This window comes from Temnothorax longispinosus, chromosome 3 (assembly GCF_030848805.1).
Source record: "Temnothorax longispinosus isolate EJ_2023e chromosome 3, Tlon_JGU_v1, whole genome shotgun sequence".
Classification (NCBI taxonomy): domain Eukaryota; kingdom Metazoa; phylum Arthropoda; class Insecta; order Hymenoptera; family Formicidae; genus Temnothorax; species Temnothorax longispinosus.
The window spans coordinates 15986976-16004725 of NC_092360.1; the positions used below are offsets into that span (position 1 = coordinate 15986976).

The 17750-nt window shown below is 30.7% G+C and overlaps 1 protein-coding gene across 3 annotated transcripts; it reads right to left on the reverse strand.

Annotated features, from left to right (window-relative positions):
- Positions 1–4462: 4462 nt before the first annotated feature.
- Positions 4463–17717, reverse strand: LOC139810551 (uncharacterized protein KIAA0513-like). 3 transcript variants are annotated; one of them, XM_071774201.1, is made up of 10 exons: positions 17561–17717; positions 11731–12005; positions 9943–10220; positions 9731–9772; positions 7392–7493; positions 7079–7239; positions 6724–6910; positions 6122–6344; positions 5916–6010; positions 4463–5803 (listed from the first exon to the last, which is right to left on the reverse strand). In XM_071774201.1, exons 2-10 carry the CDS (start codon positions 12000–12002, stop codon positions 5739–5741), a joined length of 1425 nt encoding a protein of 474 aa, XP_071630302.1. In that variant the 5' UTR covers positions 12003–12005; positions 17561–17717; the 3' UTR covers positions 4463–5738. The 3 variants fall into 3 exon arrangements, with proteins under 3 accessions (XP_071630302.1, XP_071630303.1, XP_071630304.1); XM_071774202.1 differs by having other exon boundaries at positions 11731–12002; positions 17561–17709; XM_071774203.1 differs by lacking the exon at positions 9731–9772.
- Between the last annotated feature and the right edge of the window lie 33 nt (positions 17718–17750).

Below are 17750 nucleotides of genomic sequence, written 5' to 3' on the forward strand. Positions count from 1 at the left end.
AGATATCATACGATATTATCCTTGTCAGATTGCAACGCTATGTATGTACACTGCGTGTGTGTATAGTAGGGATCATTAATACCTTCCACCTGAAGCATAGTACATGTAACGTGCACTATAGAAATCCCAAGAACACAGCTAGGATAAGGCATTAATGACGCCTTCTGTACATGCATAAAATCTGTCGATGTGAAAATCTTTCTTATTAGGCTTTTAATCTTAGTTTCAATGATTCAACGTTGTTCTTTGATCTAGTCCGATTAGTGAGGTATTTTCGATTTGCATGTACACGTAAGCTATATAATTCGTATATTAAATGAAAGTTTTCATGAAGTGACAGCTCTAAATACAAAAGCTGCAACACCAAAAGTATCAAATATAATTTTTTCAATTTTTTTAAGTTTTTAGTCTTCAATTTACCATTCCACCCATCATTTCTGTACATACTTTAAACTTGTTAATGGGATTTCAAATCTGTAAAGAAAATTTGAAGAAAATCGGGCACCTATAAATATCGATAATTGCCGTCGCTCCAGGATCCCCTTAATGACAATTAATAAATATCACATAATTATCACAACAATAATTATCTATCTACATTACAGTTATCAAATTATGTTTTCGTTATTTAACTCAAATTGGTTTTTAATTAAAATGTTTTTTTCATAATTTACATATTTAAATATAAAAATTGCTAATAAAAATATTTAACTATTAGACCAAATATCCAAAATGCAACACCCTATACGTTTCGATTTGATATGCACGTCAATCACGTCATTCTGCATTAAGGAGCCAACACTAATTGCGGTGTTCAGATCAAACTTCCTCGACGTGATCCCGTCGAGCAGCAACAATATTGAATACTTGGTGAAGTATTCAGTTGCACCTTCGCCCAGCAGAGACTATTACGGTCTGAAGGTTTTTCAAGACGAGGTACTGATAAAATTAACGTCATCTGCTTTTTTGTTAACCTTTTCATATTTCTTAGATAATTCTATTCTTATGAAGAATTTCTCACGGACCTTATAAAGCACCGATCGTATATCGCGCCAAGCTTATAGAATTCAGTCAAGAAAAATCTTTGCAGAACGAAATACGTCGTGGATTTGGTGAGGCATTTATTCAAAAAGAATGCTTAATTCTATCTATAACAAATTCTGCAGGTTTTATATATTTAATTAGAAACACACAATAAATGACAAGTGTGTCCGATAAGTTCATATATGTATAATTGTAGTTACATGCAATGAAAAAAATAAAAATATTTTTATGTATTAATTATATTATGGGATACTTCATCAAAGAGATAAGGTTATTTTTATTCTCTTAATAATTTCGCTAAGTTGCAATTTCCAATTTATCGCAGGTAAATATTTATTAAAACATGTATACAACATTGCTGAAGGAAATAAAAATACTCTTTTAACTTTACCAATATTTTTCATCGAAAAAATATCAAGATATCAAGAATTTACAGACATAATTAAATTATCGTCATTATCACATGTCGCCTATGAGGTAAAAGAATTATTAAGATTAATGGTAATTTAATTTTCTACTCTGCTTCTTTGTCTTTTTTTTAAGATAGCAAGAAACATATATGCTATCAACATACAAAATATTGTTCTTGTGCATTATTTTTTTACTTTTATGATATAGATAATAAAAAGAAAAAAATTGTGCTGTCTTTAGTTCAGTTTTTATTAAAAGAAAATTAATTATTAAATAAAATAAATAAAATATAAGAAAAAGTAGAGAAATAGGAATATACTTATTGCTTATATTAATCCTATTATTTGTCTAATAGATTGTATTTTTACCAGGTATTCAATACTGATTTAATTTGGCAAATATTTTATACCAGAGACAAAAAAGCCAATATTAGCTTAGAAGAGAGGGAAATAATTGTAGTCTGTGGTTGGAAGCAATTGTATAGAGACAAACAAATGCAGGCATCAATCAAAGATCAAAGGGTACGAAATAGTAAACGGAAATAATTAACAAAAAATTTGTATTTGATAAAAATATATAGTAAATATATATTTTTAAGAATCTTCAAATTCCGTCATCAATTAAAAATAATAAAAAAATTAACAAATTATTAATGAGACCTATCATTGATGCATCAAAATCTGTCTCAAACGAAACGAAAAAACGCTCAGAATCTTCGATTACAGATCTCGTAACAATCCCATTTTCCAAAACAATGTCTGATACTCGATTTCGCACATCTACAAAGAACGAGAAGTCGCTTTTGCAAAAAAATGATATAAAAAATACTAGCTTCACATGCAACATGAATGAAAAGAATATAAAAAAAGATGTAATTATGTCAAAAACAATCACAAAACAAGAAACTGATAATGTTTCTAAACGTAAAAGAATACCTAACAAACAAATAAATCGGACGATAAAATTGGACGAAAAATACTCGAATATAATTAACAATATCACTATAAAATCAACGACATCAAGACAAGAAAGTAAATTAAAATCTAAAACACAAACTGCTTCTAAAACGTCTATTTCCAAAAATATTGTAGGAAATATCGAATCGTCCCCAGTTTTAACACAAAATTTGCATAGCAAGACTCAATCAAAAGTAAAGAGCAAACCTAAAAAAAAAGTAATTGCGATCCAGTCTAAAATATTTAATACTGATAAGGCGTCGTCCGAGAATCTTTTTATAGTGGAAATAACAATTTCGACCTGGCTGACATAATCGAATCAAGTTTGAAGAACATTCAAAGTCCGCGAAGCATATTTGATTATGATTTCAACTGCGTACAACAATCAAGCAGGACAAGGGACATTTTAGATATTAGAAACGAAATTCAGAATATCGATGAGTTGAAACAACTAAAACCTATCAAAAGCAATGCCACAAATAGCTTTTCCCCCAAAATGATTCCAGATGACAGAATTCTGGAGAAGCTTTCGGAGAAATCTGAACCGTTTAGTGAAGTATCCACTGAGTCCCTTATAAACAATAAACAGTCATTACCAAGAGAAGACAATAAATCTTTCTTATTATCTAATAAGTATATGAAGGTTCGAGAAGAACTTCGAAAATCTTTAGATTGGAAACGAAGTAATCTATTATCTTCTCAAGATCGATGGAATCCATATCCAGATATAAGCTTTCAAAATTAATCCTGTACAAGTCCTAGAAAAGTTGACAACAATAGAGAGAAATCCTCTCTTCCTAAGAGACCGTTAAAAACTTCCTTTTTAAAACCATACACTTTGAACGGCATAAAGAGTACAAAGGAAAAAAGTTCTAAGATGTCCAAAGAGGTTAAATAAAATTTACGAAAATCGTCGAAGATATTTTTGGAAAATAATAAATAACAAAAATTTGTCATATAATTAAAAAAATTTTTGTCCACATTGTGTATCAGCGCATTAATGCAATCAATAATTTTAAAATAATTGATGAAAATAAATATAAATTTTGCAGACGTATATAGCATAATTTTAAAATTATTATAAAGTGTCCGAGAGCACGCGATAGCGCGAGATAGCGCGAGGTAGAAGACGACCACAAATGACGACACAGCAAGTAACAGAAAATTAAAGAGTATATTTACAGAATATATGTACAGTTCTTTCTTTTCAGCAAAGAAAGCAGAGCCGTGAAAGTGCACAGACGTTATACGGCAAAGCGGTGCAAGCAAGCGAGTGCGAAAAACTAATTGGTTGTACCGAAAAACTACTTGGTGATAAGCGAGCGAACAGCCGAAAAAGCGGACAGACAGTTCCGCGGCGCAGCGGCGGTCTTTTATCGTCTCGGAGACGAGCCTCCCTCCAGGCTAATTGTCGATAATTTCGGGGAGGTGATTGGCCACCGGCGGCCTACGTCACCGTGCATACGTTACCATTTCAAGTGACGACCCGAGAAGATCGTTACTTGTTTTTCGACTGCTTTGTTTATAGCATGGATCTTTCCTTTGTGTAAGCACAAACAAGTCGTTCAGACCGTCGAACAAGCTTGACCTTATTATTCATAACAATGTTAGAGAATTTTCCAGACTGCAAATACCGAAAGATCCATGCTATACTGAACATTATTACTGCGAATTTAAGGCAAGATTTTAAGCGCATATTAATTATCGCAAGCGTGCATGCGCTGACAATCACCTGAGAGCGGTTCTCGAGATGCCCGTTACCGCGATCTCAAACATAAAGTGTAAGACATAAATAAATCAATTAATTTTATACAATCATTCTTCTATATAATATTACATTTTATAGATTTTAAAATAATATATTTTAATAAATTCATTATTTGGTAAAATAATAGATATGTGTAATCTATCCTCTTTATTTTTGCACTATATACAATTGCTTTTTTATACTGCTTTTTTTTAATTTCCGGATTTTTACTTTAATATACATATATCTGTATATGCATATAATAGAAGGGATTATTAAATTATTATATTCAAAGATTCTGAAATGCGGTAATGAAATTTATTTATCTTTATTTATCTTCAGCATTTTCTGAGTTTATCATTCTTTTGCAGATATATCGCAGGTAGTAGATATAAAATAAAATAAAGCGTATTAATTTGCATTTGATGATATGTGTTTAGGTACAAGCTTTTCTCTAAAAATTATTTACATTGCATGATGTGTGTGATAACAATTAAGCCGTCGAAATGCACAAATTGCACGATTATATTTGTTGATATTTGCTATTAGAAAAAAACTTCTGCTAAACACTTCTGCCTAATAATAAAGATTAAACTTGTTATTTATATATGTTTATAAGCCTCATTTACAAAATGCATCATAATTTTCAGAAATTGCTAAACTAGTGCAAAATTACGCATACCAGGAAAGATGCAATATAAAGTAATGCCTTCTTATAATTCGTATTTTTGTTGTTATTAATTTCAGAGTAATAAAAACAGTAAATTTAATTATAAACAATGCTACAAACTTTAATCTTATGTTAAAACTAGTTTTTAACGCATCAAAGCTGTTTATTACATTTTGTAATGACATAAAGTAATATAGAAAAAAGATTATAGATTTTTCGCTTAAAATGTGACAGTAGACTTTCTTAACAAAACATTTGTGTAAAATTTTATTTGAGAATTTAATAAAATAAATTTTGGCGTGTATGTATAAAAAATTACCTATGTATTGAATTACGTGCTTTTTACTATTAAGAATATTTCTTCCTTCATTTTTTCAAAATTACACCCAACATAAATCACTTTTTCAATCAAACTGTCAATAATACAGTTCCATTTTCGCTTTATTGTCATTTTTATTATATTCTTAACCCTCTATCTCATCGCTATGTAATTTTTAATATTTTATTTTAAAACTTAAAGTTATATTCTAAATCCCAATTTTCAAATTTTAACTTTTCATTTCTGTCAGCGTTATAAGATTAATTCCTTAACGCAGTTTTGTAAATTTTTTTTTATATTAGAAACGTAAAATACAAAATACTTTTCACAATTTAAGGCGCAAAATCTGTGCAGTGTTTGCATTAGGAATTGACGTGTCCAGCGTCGAATACCGCGAAAAATTTGACAAATATCGATTTACATCAACGGTATTAACAAGATTGTTTTCATAATTGACTTCTCCGCTTTCTCGGCGCTCGAAGACAATTTGATTTTGTCGGAAATATTTTCAAGACAAAACATTGCAAAACGTTTCTTTAAAGTTTCTTTAAATTTTCAAAAAATCGGTTCTATTTCTTCTCTCAGACTAAACTACCGCCATGGCTCGGTCTCATCGAACATTCGATCTATGTTATCTCGCAGCATTTTCTCTTGTTCTAAAAAATCGAAATATAAATATTTCCAGCATTTTAAACTTATTGTTAGAGTTTTCTAATTAAAAAATTATAATTACGTCAATATTAATTAAATATGGATATATATAATCACCTTTAGTTAAATTAGCAATAATACATTGTTTCCGGAGAAACTCTGTGCATAAAGCTCGTGACAGGCCGAAAGCATGCATGTTACAAGTAAAAGTCCTAAAAGAAATCATTAAAAATTGTTATCGTTAAAATAAAAAAAAATTAATAAATGATTAATTATAGATTTCATTTAATTGATTATGGAAGTATTAATTATGGAGTATTTACCCTAACTGTCCGAAGACAATGTTTGCTTGAAACTTTCTATCTTCGGCAGCGAGACTTTCCTGATCTAAGGATTTCGGTCGAGGTGGTACCGGTCTTGACGCTCGCTCACATTGTACTGCGTCAAAAAAAGCAGCCGTCCAAAATCTCATGGACGTCCATATTGGTTGTACGCGTAAATGCGTGTACAGATATTCACGATAGGGCTCTAATCCAGGAACTTCCACTAAAATCACATAATGTACAATCTTAACCATAAGTACTCAGCGCATTAATATAAATAGTAGGTAAGCAGTAAAAATGAGCAAGATTTACGAATTAAAAGGTACATAATTTTTTAACAGTTTAATAGTAATCATGCATATGTCTTAGTGTTTATTATAATTTAGCTTGAAGATTATATTATTATTGTGTCTCTTAAATATTTAATTAATAACATAATGGTATTATAAAAGATTATTATAATACGTGTTATATTAGTCATCAATGTTTAATATAATTCTTCTTTTTGCAATATTTTTGTATTATTCTAAAATTATCATCTCAACATTTAATAATTAATTTAATGTTTTTCAGGATTTTTACTTTGAATAGCTTCTTGTTACCTTCGTGATAGAAAGTGAAGCACATATTCATGAGGCTTTTAGCGGGCGCAAAATCGTCCGCTTCGTGGCATTCGAATAGCGCGACTGCAAAATGCTGCGCCAAAGAATAAAATGAAGCTTCTGTGACACACGCACGTGCTCTTCTTGCGTTCACCACCCTGGAGAACCATATTCTTCCCGATTCTGTCTGCAAATTTATTATTACATTAAATCAAGTGTCAAAATAAATATATTCTTTTACTAATTATTCATAGAAGAGTTACATCTATTTTGCAATTTGTTTAATATTTTTATTTGTTATAAAAAGTAACTATAATGTTGCAATTAAAATTTTTTTATAACATTTGATAAGTACCAAAACCATCTGCCCAAAATTAGCCTTTTGCTCTTGATCGATAGTATTAGGCGCGTCGAATAGTAAAGGTACAAAAGCTTTCATGAAGTCCGCGGCAGCTTCCTCCGATTGACTATCAGCCGATAAGCTTGAAGCCCAAGACTGAACGGAACCCGATGATCCTGAGCAACAATGTTATTAAACATGTTGCAGTACTTTTATTTATAGTATTGTTATATGCACATTCTTATTTAGACAAAGACTTCAATTGGTAAACAGTTTAAAATTGTTTCTCAATAAAAGTGAATACATATACAAAAATTATAATCGATACCTGATCTTTGCCATATTCTGCGACCATCCATGTTGGAATCTAAACTAGTACTAGGTCCGTATCCATCTTGATCGCTCGTAGAATCACTACTACACGGCATGTCTAAAATAGAAAAAATACCTTGTGCCAAATATACATATATCTGAGTGTAATCGTTAACATGATTGTAATTAATGTATCAAGCAATGGTGCGTCACGGGCGACACCTAAACTTGCAATCGAATCTAATCTAATGATTTGTCGGACAAAAATAAATGAAAAAGAGATAACAGTTAACTAAACTATGCAACTAAAGTGTCCGTTACTATTGCATAATTATATTCCGGTTGCATTAGTTCTGAATTAATATTAAGAATTTCCGCAATAAAATATGTAAATAAAAGAAACATATAAATCGATAAACCCGAAATAAAATTAAAAAGCGTGTCTTATGATATACACTAAATTATATTTTAATTAAAGCAATATTTTTTTCAGATTTATTTTAAAAAATATATAAATATAATCAATAATCTTTAATTTTAATGCACTATTATAATATGAATTTTATGCAAATAAATATTTTATGCTAAGGATTACTTGCCTAGAGTTACTATTCATATCCCATCAACGAGACGTAAAATTACCGCAGTCACTTGTTGACTTGTGTCACAAAATGTTTCAAAGTAAAATGATCCACAGTATAGCGACGCACACTTGCAAGTGGTCAGTGTTATATATGATATCAATAGTTACATATTTACATCCGCGATATTACTTAACTGTCTACATATCCTTGCAATGTATCGCTCAATGTTGCGGAAATAACTGAGCATCCAGTAGACGATAAGTGTGATTGTTTATCGCGAGACTGTTAGGTACTGCACGCAATGGAATTTTTCCCACCCACGTAGAACGGTTCTTCATTCAAACTATGAATAGTATGAATGCAATCGGAGTGTAATAGGCAGTTCGTGTGAAAGTATGTACACATATACACAGGTAACAACATTTTTACCAAAAGGATGCAATGTCTGGTAAGAAACTACAAGTATGACGACGTGTTCGAATATACAAGTGTCGAATTGTATTTTATATATAACACGTCTAAAAAAAAGTGATTACATTGAAATAACAAAACAAAGTGTTTAATCGTATCTTTTCCAAAATTTATTTTAAATTTATTTTAAAAAATATATTTAAAAAACCATGTGTGACTTTTAATTTAAATTTCATAATTTAATACAATTAAATTTTATACATATAATTAAATTTTGTGCAGTTCTAATTTTAAAGAAATATAAAGATGCAACAATTGCTAATCATAGTTCTCTTTCTGATATTAAAATTTTATGATGTGTTATATACATATGTATAATACAAATAATTTACCTCTCTTTTTTTAATATCCTCGTCGTTATTAAAATGTATAAATTTAAGATGCATTTATTTATTCTCGCCGTGTTTATTATTTATTCGTAAAAAAATGATATTAGATAGAAATCCGGAATAATATAGGTAAGTAAACCCGGAATAAAATTTAAAAGAGTGTATATAATATACACATTAAAATTATATTTAAATCAAAACAATCTGTATTAATTAAAAAGGATTAAAAAAGTCTTCTATTTTTTATTTATACATTGTATAACTTAAATATAACGCAAAAGAGACTAAAAAGCAAATTAGATTCTGATCCATTTAAATAGCTTGAAGCACCATAAAACGTTTAATTACGAAAATCAATACTTTCAGGTCAAACCACATGAAGTCTCATCGCAATCGACCCACGGATATTCGAACACCGGGTTACGCGAACATATCGATTGCACTAGTATTCGCTAATCACATCTAGCTGAGGAAGAAGGGTCAGAAACTCGAGCATAAGATGTCAATAGCTTCTAAATATCGAGACTTTGTTCGGATATATATTTTAAATGTTGATAATTAATTTCATTAGCTGTGCATATCAATATTTGGAAAAAATATATTAAATCGCAGCTGAACATAACATCGTTAATATTTTATCGCTATTAGAGACATAATAATCTTTTATGGAATAAAATTTTCTAAAAACTAATTTATATATTTTTATAAAATATAATAATTATTTGCGTTGTTCTTATTTTTTCCTCAATATATCAAAAACTTATATACAAATATATAGAATACCATTGCATTTTAATAGAGTGTCAAATAAAATATCAATTGGTACTTCACGTATCCTAATGGTTTAGTTTATTGGTAAACATGTAAAAGTATCGATATTTTAAGCTGAAGCATCCCTACGTGTAGTACACTGAGAGGACACGCGGGTGAGATCACAGGGGCAGTCCACACTGACTGACTGTTACATTTACCTAAACGGAAAACAACCGTCTGATAGCGGGTCGGCGCTCTTGCTTCGTGAAAAGAAAGAAGAATACAGCATATTATTTTCATCCGAGTCTCGATAACTGCGCATGATCGCGACAACCGCGAGTGAGAGAGATATATGTAGCGATCGTCGTCAAAGACGAGGAGCGTTCGACGTCTGCCGCGGATAATATAATTGGAGACGAGAGCTAATCACCTGCTTTGTAATTCAATTTCTCATAAGGATCAGGTCCGGTCGCTTTGATGTCCTGCTCCTGAATGGGCTCTATACTTTCCTGGCTGTCGGGACTGATATCGTCCTGCTCAGCTCGACTCTCCTGTTTCTTGCTCGAGACTGATCTGGAGGATGCTATCTCCTCGTAGGTCATCCCAGGCGGGTACTTTCGCGTTCTAGAAAGATTGGCGCTTCCCTGTCGTTCCAATTTATGCCGCGCCATTGCCTCGTAATCTTCATAGGATAATCCAGCGCCAAACCTACGAATGAAATTGCGTGTCGCAGAGTGAATATTCATGAATATAGCAAACATCACAATATTATCCTTAACTGGCAAGGGTAAATTCATGCTGTAGTGCATACGACACGTTAATAGCTTGCTAATAGTTGCGCATACAATTAGAATTTACATTGTAAGAAAATTGTAGTACCTATACGGTTTTATATACATATACTATGTACTGGCTAGCAAATATTTATATGGCAAATTGTATAAAAAATAAAATTATAAAGCTACAACACAATGGCAAATATAAAAAAACTGTAATAAATCTAAAAAAATATGATAATCTTTAACATTTTTATGTTTTGGATAATTTTTCTAAATATGTTATTTATAAAACGGGAAATATATTTATTTATAATAATAAATTTAAAGAAATATATAGATAATAATTATTTGCGTGTATTTTAATAATATGGAACTTCGTTTCAATCGCAATTAAAGAAATGTTAGTTTAGACAATAAAAATAGAGGAAAGTACCCGATTATGAGATACCATATCTATTTTGTGTGATTGCCGGAAGTCTATGGGCAGAATTGAAAAATATAGTAGGTAATTTTGAAGGGAATTTAATAAGCTTTAAGATGTTGAAATGTAAAATTTAATTTAAATATTAATTTTGCTGAAAATTAGAAAAATGTAAAAAATGAGCTTTCGACAAAATCGCAAAAGTGTGCTCCTAATATGAGAGACCCCGGGAAATCGCTAATAAAGTGCAAAATAAATCAGTATTACTATTAAAAACCTTTATTTAATGTTTCTCAAATACACATGTGATGCAGAAGCATATTTGCAACAATCGTAAACCCACTTATACTCAATATTGTACCTAATCTTCCCCCTCCACCCTTCCCTCTCAAATCAAGGTCAGCACAGTCTTATAAATTCGTATAAACCTTCCCTTAACGTTAATATAGTATTTTCTCTTTTTTTATTACTATACAATAACTTTCATACTCCAGCAACCCAGAAGTACCATGAGTATCTCATGTTACGAGCACCACGCCTTGCGGTTTCACAATCACCAAATCTAATCTCTACAATTGAGCAACTCAACATATCCCGTATTTTCCTATTAATACGACCTTACTCTATCACTGCATGCAGAACTTATTGCCAAATATTTATTAATTATATAATAAACAAGGTTTAAAGACTCATATTCATGGCACTTGACAACATCCAATTTCAGAATTTCTTTCTCTGCAACGACTACACGCACGATCAAACAATGAATTTTCCACTAAATAGGTTTTACCCCAAGGGCAATAAGTTCATGGTGAAACTAACAGATAGGGTCTATTAGTTTAGCAGAAACCTCGCTGTCGCATATTAGGAGCCTATCTCATAATAGGTGACTTTCCTACCTTAATTGTTGAATCACACTATCATGTTTACAGTTTCAATATTGTGATATATACCTATGCTCTCAACATATATGACCTAATTATTATAAGGCATTTGGGATAATAAAACGCTTACTTACCTCGGGAGCCTGAGTTTCCGTCGTCCTAATTGCTCCTCTGGCTTGATAACCTGTGGTGGTGCTTGTGGTGACAATGACAGCGAAGAAGGGGTTGTAGTTAGTTCGCTTTCCTCTAAGCTGCTGCTAAGAACGGATCCTATTCTATTCCCTAGGCCCTGAAGGTACTCTCCGCTTCCTCCTAGAGCGGATCGCACAGACCTAAGAGCACCTCTGGTGCGTCCAATTAACGACACTCCTCCATTGGATGGCAAGGCAGTTGTAACGTCTACCATCTCCTGGAACATGCATTGCATGCATTGAATCGCAATTAACCCGTGAAAGCCCATATCTTCAAGACTGCTACTGGCACAAAGAACTCTTGTATATCTAGACAACAAGTTATTTGTAATAATCAATTAATATCTGAATTCATAATAGCATGCGAGAGATATAAATGTAAAAAAAGTAAAATTAAAAAATTAAAATGTTACGTACAACAGATGGCAAAGATTAATATGTGCTATGCGTATTTGGAAATACAAATACTTATCATATGTTTGCAATTTTAATTAAAGCAGCGAGTGTTTTGTGACGCAAATGGATTAAGTTCGAGACAACAACATAGAATTAATTAATATGTAGCCAAATCCCATATATTAATATACATAGCTTTTAAAGATTCAGTTTTTGCTTTTTCGAAAGTTTACGTGCAAAATATAAACAGAAACTCTTGCTCTTACAAAAGTGCAAAAGCAGAAAACATAATGTAATAATTGTTTTGATGAATAAAAATTATATTTTTACAAATTTTAATTTATATATCCAAAAAAGCAGTCTTTGCATCTCTGAAATCATAAATAGGTAAGTAAAATAGAAAAACATTTTACAAATTTAAAAACAAAAAGTAATAAAAATAAAACAGTAAAAATAAAAAAATACTTTTTCCTAACGCGAGCGTGAAATGGGTCGCTTTTCGCGCCTGTTTTTGAGTGAGCAAAACGATCCATTTCGCGATGATGACGTAAGCGTTGAAACATGGAGCCATTTCTCAACTAGTGGAGAAATGAAATTGTAAAACAAGCGCGAAAAGCGGCCTGTTTCACGCTCTTGTTAGGAAAAATAGTATGAACAACTCGTGGGAAGAGTGGTCGAGCCCAAATGAGTGTTATGGTCGCACTCGCTTCGCTCGTGCGACCATAACACTCATTTGGGCTCGACCACTCTTCCCACGAGTTGTACAATATACTGCTATTGTAGACTTTTTCAAAATTTTAAATTGAATCACGTTATTTTCTAACCACAAAGTTAGCAATAAAATTTAATAATTAATTTATCTTATGGGTTATGACAATAAGGAGAAATTCTAGCAAATTCGGATCTTATTCGATACAACTTCGTTTGAATGCCGATCATGCAAGGGTTTCTAATTCGCTGAAGTAGTTTGCACCGGATTCCGATTACGCATTCCGCCGTTTCAGCAAAGCAATTTGCGAAACTCGCGCGATTTACCTCGTCGGCTGTAGGCTCAATATAGTCTTTGCGAAACGAATAAGGCTGAAAGTAATCTTAGATAAGAGACGTAAGCTTCATTTCCGATGTATATAGGCCACTGCGACCACCTACTCATCTATGCACACGTGTACGCTATGCGTAAAACGATGACGGTGAATCGTAGTAAAGAGAGTTGAAAGAAAGATACGTCGACTGGAAGTGATATAAAAATTTCGAAGCCACCGAAGTTGTTTGAAATCGTATTATTTTAACCATAATAAAAAAAAAATAGAAAATATTTAGAGTTCTCGAAAAAGTGAGAATAAATTACATATGTAAAAAATAAATAGTAATTTGCATTGTGCGTACAATTTATTATCACAAATAACTAATTAATGATATGTGAAGTCTACTGCCATATGAAAAATTTTCACGTTATTAGTTATTTGCTCTGTACATAATTATCACTAATATTACTTTAAGAATAATTTTTCTTTGTTATACTAACTCTGTTACTGTAAAAAAGTTAAAATATTATTATTTATTTATCGGCAAAATCATAGACGCCTATTAATTGTAAATTTCCATGAAAAATTATCTATTATTGCGTGTTTTATAATAATACTACATTAGTAATAATATGTAAGCTTATTGATTAAGCTTTCAGCGACGTAATCACAATAAATCTAAATGTGTTTGGCGCCCGTTCATCCAATATCATATTACGCTATGTCGCATATACGACCTTTTGCATTCATGCTTTACACCAAAAAGTCGAACGCGCAACATGACACTATTAGGAAAGGGCATTCCATTTATATCGTGCTCCACTTTATTACTGACAAAGAGACTTTAAAACGATTTATTTATTCTGAGAACTTCTGGAGTAAAGCGAATATATAGATTTATCATAATACTTTACAAACACACAATAATTTCTATTCTATTTCTTGCATAAAATAACATCTATCTTCAACTGTCCATGGAAAAAGGAATGATAAAATAAGTTGAACTAACAAAAATAAAGTCGCAAAAATCGTATATATATACAACCGTGATCAGAACGGTCGTCTGTTATTGACTGAATACATTAGACTGAACAAACTTTTATAATTGGCTTACCATACGTTGTGGTGACCGCAAAAGATATAAAATCAACACGGATATCCTTTACGGCAAGCTATCATTGACCACTGCACACGAATTTTTGGTAATTCACTCTATTCCAACGCTTGCATTTATAAGAATTTTACTTTCATATTATAACATAATTCATCATTATATAACAATATATAATTACTCAAAGCAATGTACATAATGCGTTTAAAAATATATAATTTTACTTAATAACAATTTAATTTATATATTAATTGTAACGTGTATTAATATAATTAAGATTTTAATAAATAAATAACTAAATTATTGATCTTCAATGTGCTTTAAAAGAGCACAAAAATTTCATTATCTTATTATTATTATCTTATTATTAATTTAATTATGTTAAAATTTAATTATCGAAGTATATAATACCAGAATTGGAAAGTTGCAATCAGTTCTAATTTCATCAAGAAATTCTGAAATCTATTTCTTTTTTTTTTACAATAAAAAAATTATATAAGGTAGGTAAGTTTTGCAATATGTAACCTACGAAAATGCATTAAACTTTCAAGAAATTTTTTTTTCAAATTTATAAAAAAATACATGTGTTTACTTTTATTAATCAGCGTTTTTTTGAATCTCAATTATATATGAATATCTTTTATATATTTATTACTGCAGTTAAAACATTACGTTACAAAAATTCTCAATTGGTCGACATTTAAGATAAAATAAAAAAAGTAATAAAATACATTTAACAAAAATAATTGTGATAAGGAATAATGAAGAATCACGGGATTTTGTTGATAAAACCGTAAATATAACTCTTTTCACAATGTCTAAAAGATAGATCATCGATTGCGTCCACATGTTTACGGCAAGTTCGACGCCGCAAGAATTTCCGTTTAATGTGGGTGATGTGAAACCGAAAGCACGTAATATCTACTGGATATTATATGTCAAAGATATATCTCAACATTTGAAATATAGTTTATAGTCAAACGTAATCAAACTTGAGAGAAGAGCATAAATCAATAATAAAAAAATTCATCAATTTTAACAAAAAATGATTAATGTAAATTAAACATTTTCTTCAGAGCATCAATTCTTTTTAAGGAAAGATATATTCAGTAGTAAATAATAAAATAAATAATAGAAAATAAAAGCAAAGTTACTTATATTTACAGAGTGGAACTAAAACATCATAAATACTTTATTAATTTAAATCATTCTTACTTATTTTTAATTTTAATAATAAAATAAATAATATTGCGCTTACTAGTAAGGTCCGGCCACTATTGACGATGATACATAAAAGATATTTCTCTGATTATATTAGAATAAAACTAGAAGCATATCAACACGTACTGAGAGATATAAAACTTTATATTAGTAACATAAAGTTTGTATGTGTGATAAAAGGAAAATATTATAAGGAGCAATGACCGGCATGCACAAACAACAGATGGCAAACAAGTATCAATAAGAAATTTATTATATTAGACAAGCGGATCATGCGGGAGTGGACGATATCGGACAGCACGTGAACGATTGTATTTCACAGTGGAACCACAACTGCAATGCAGCGTTATCTATATTATGCAGTTCCGCGCTATGCGGGACATACTGACATACGGACGTTCTTAAATATTACAATTACAAGAGAAAAAAGAGGGAGGAAGAGAGAACAAAATATTCTTTGGTTTATTCGTGAACGTGGCGTATTGTTGCAGCGACAAATTGAAATTACGAATATTATATAGTATATAGATACAAGTGCGGCAAAATACAATTTGTCACAGGAGAATGTCTCGACAAATGCGTCGAGTCGAAGTAGCGTGATCTAACAGAACTGCATTCGAACAGAACAGACGACGACGGTTTTGTTTCTGACGAGTGACACATTATTAACGCAAAATATGATATAATATATTCCGCATGCAAAACTAACGTCGCAAAAATGTCAAACAAGAAACATTCGTAATAAATGTTGCAATAGTAAATTTGCGTATCAGTGCTGCGTGATCGCATTTGTTAAAACGTAAGCTAGAATTTGCATTACTTTGAAATATTTTAAATGCAATTTCATGGTAATTGCTTAATTCTTTCGGCTCTTAAAAAATGTGTTTCAATATTCTGCATATTAATCTGTATGTTTGCATTACTCCATAACTATATACAAGTGTGAAAATAAATCTGTGTGTAATTTGTTATAAAAAAGAACTTTTAACATATATTTCTTTGTAAGGTTATTACAGTGTTAGTAATTAACAACTGTTGCTAGATTACAGACGCTAATCATCTACACATTAAATTGACAAATGCTTGAATATTTATAATTGTCAAATAATTATAATGCCAAACAACCATTATTTTCACTTATAAAATATTATTACAATGTTTATAGCAATTGAGTAGAAAAAAAATTTTTTAAATTGGGAAACATTAAAAACACAAATGTTTTTTATTAAATAGATTTTCAACGTGTAACACGTTATCGACTCTGTTATCGAAACACAGTTTAGTATATAGGTGATTTGTACATTTGCACATTTCTGCATTTGCAAGCATATCAAGTATATTAACGAAACAAAAACATTTCTTAATTTATTATATGTAAAGCTTTTAATATTTTGTAAAGTCTTTGATTTAAGAATTTATGATATTAGTTAAAAATACTCCAAATAATTTACAATACATAAAATAAAAAAAAAATGATAAAACAGTTGCGTAAGCGTTAGTTAAAATTTAAAACATATGATATCTTATTATCACATTAACTATTCTTGTACAATAAAATCGAGAAACATATACAGACCAAAAGTTTTGAATACATGCACACATTCGAGAAAAAAAATGATTACCAAAAGTAATATAAGATATTATTAAATAACTAAACTCAACATATAATGAATGAATTATTACAGTCCTAAATTTTTATAAATGTTTCGCGCAAAAAATTAAAAATAAGATAACATTAAGTGAAAAATGTTAAAAGACAGTAATGGGCAATTTGCAAGTGACACGAGCACAGCTGTTAAAACAAACCACACTCTATCATTCTATAAATTGCGTTTTATCGATTAAAGTAAACAGTGTCCTAATGGCAGATTCCACAAACTCATAGATCCCCTTTAAAAAAATTATTATAAGAAACAATATAACCGGGGGAGGGGGGGGGGAGTAAAATAAGTCAATGTATCTGTTGGAACATACTGTGAATTAATAAATCAAATTTGGATATATTTTTTGAGTTAAATACCGTGCAGGTATGAAGCTCGGGATCAAAAACGATCACTGTCACCCTCGCCGAATGTTCGTACAAACACGTGCAACACTGCTTTTGACATACTACTATGGACTTGCACCATCGCGAGCTTTGCAGCTACCTCGGGGCCCATTGGCACGTAACGTTGCATTACCCCTCCAGTATACGATCGGATTAATAAAGG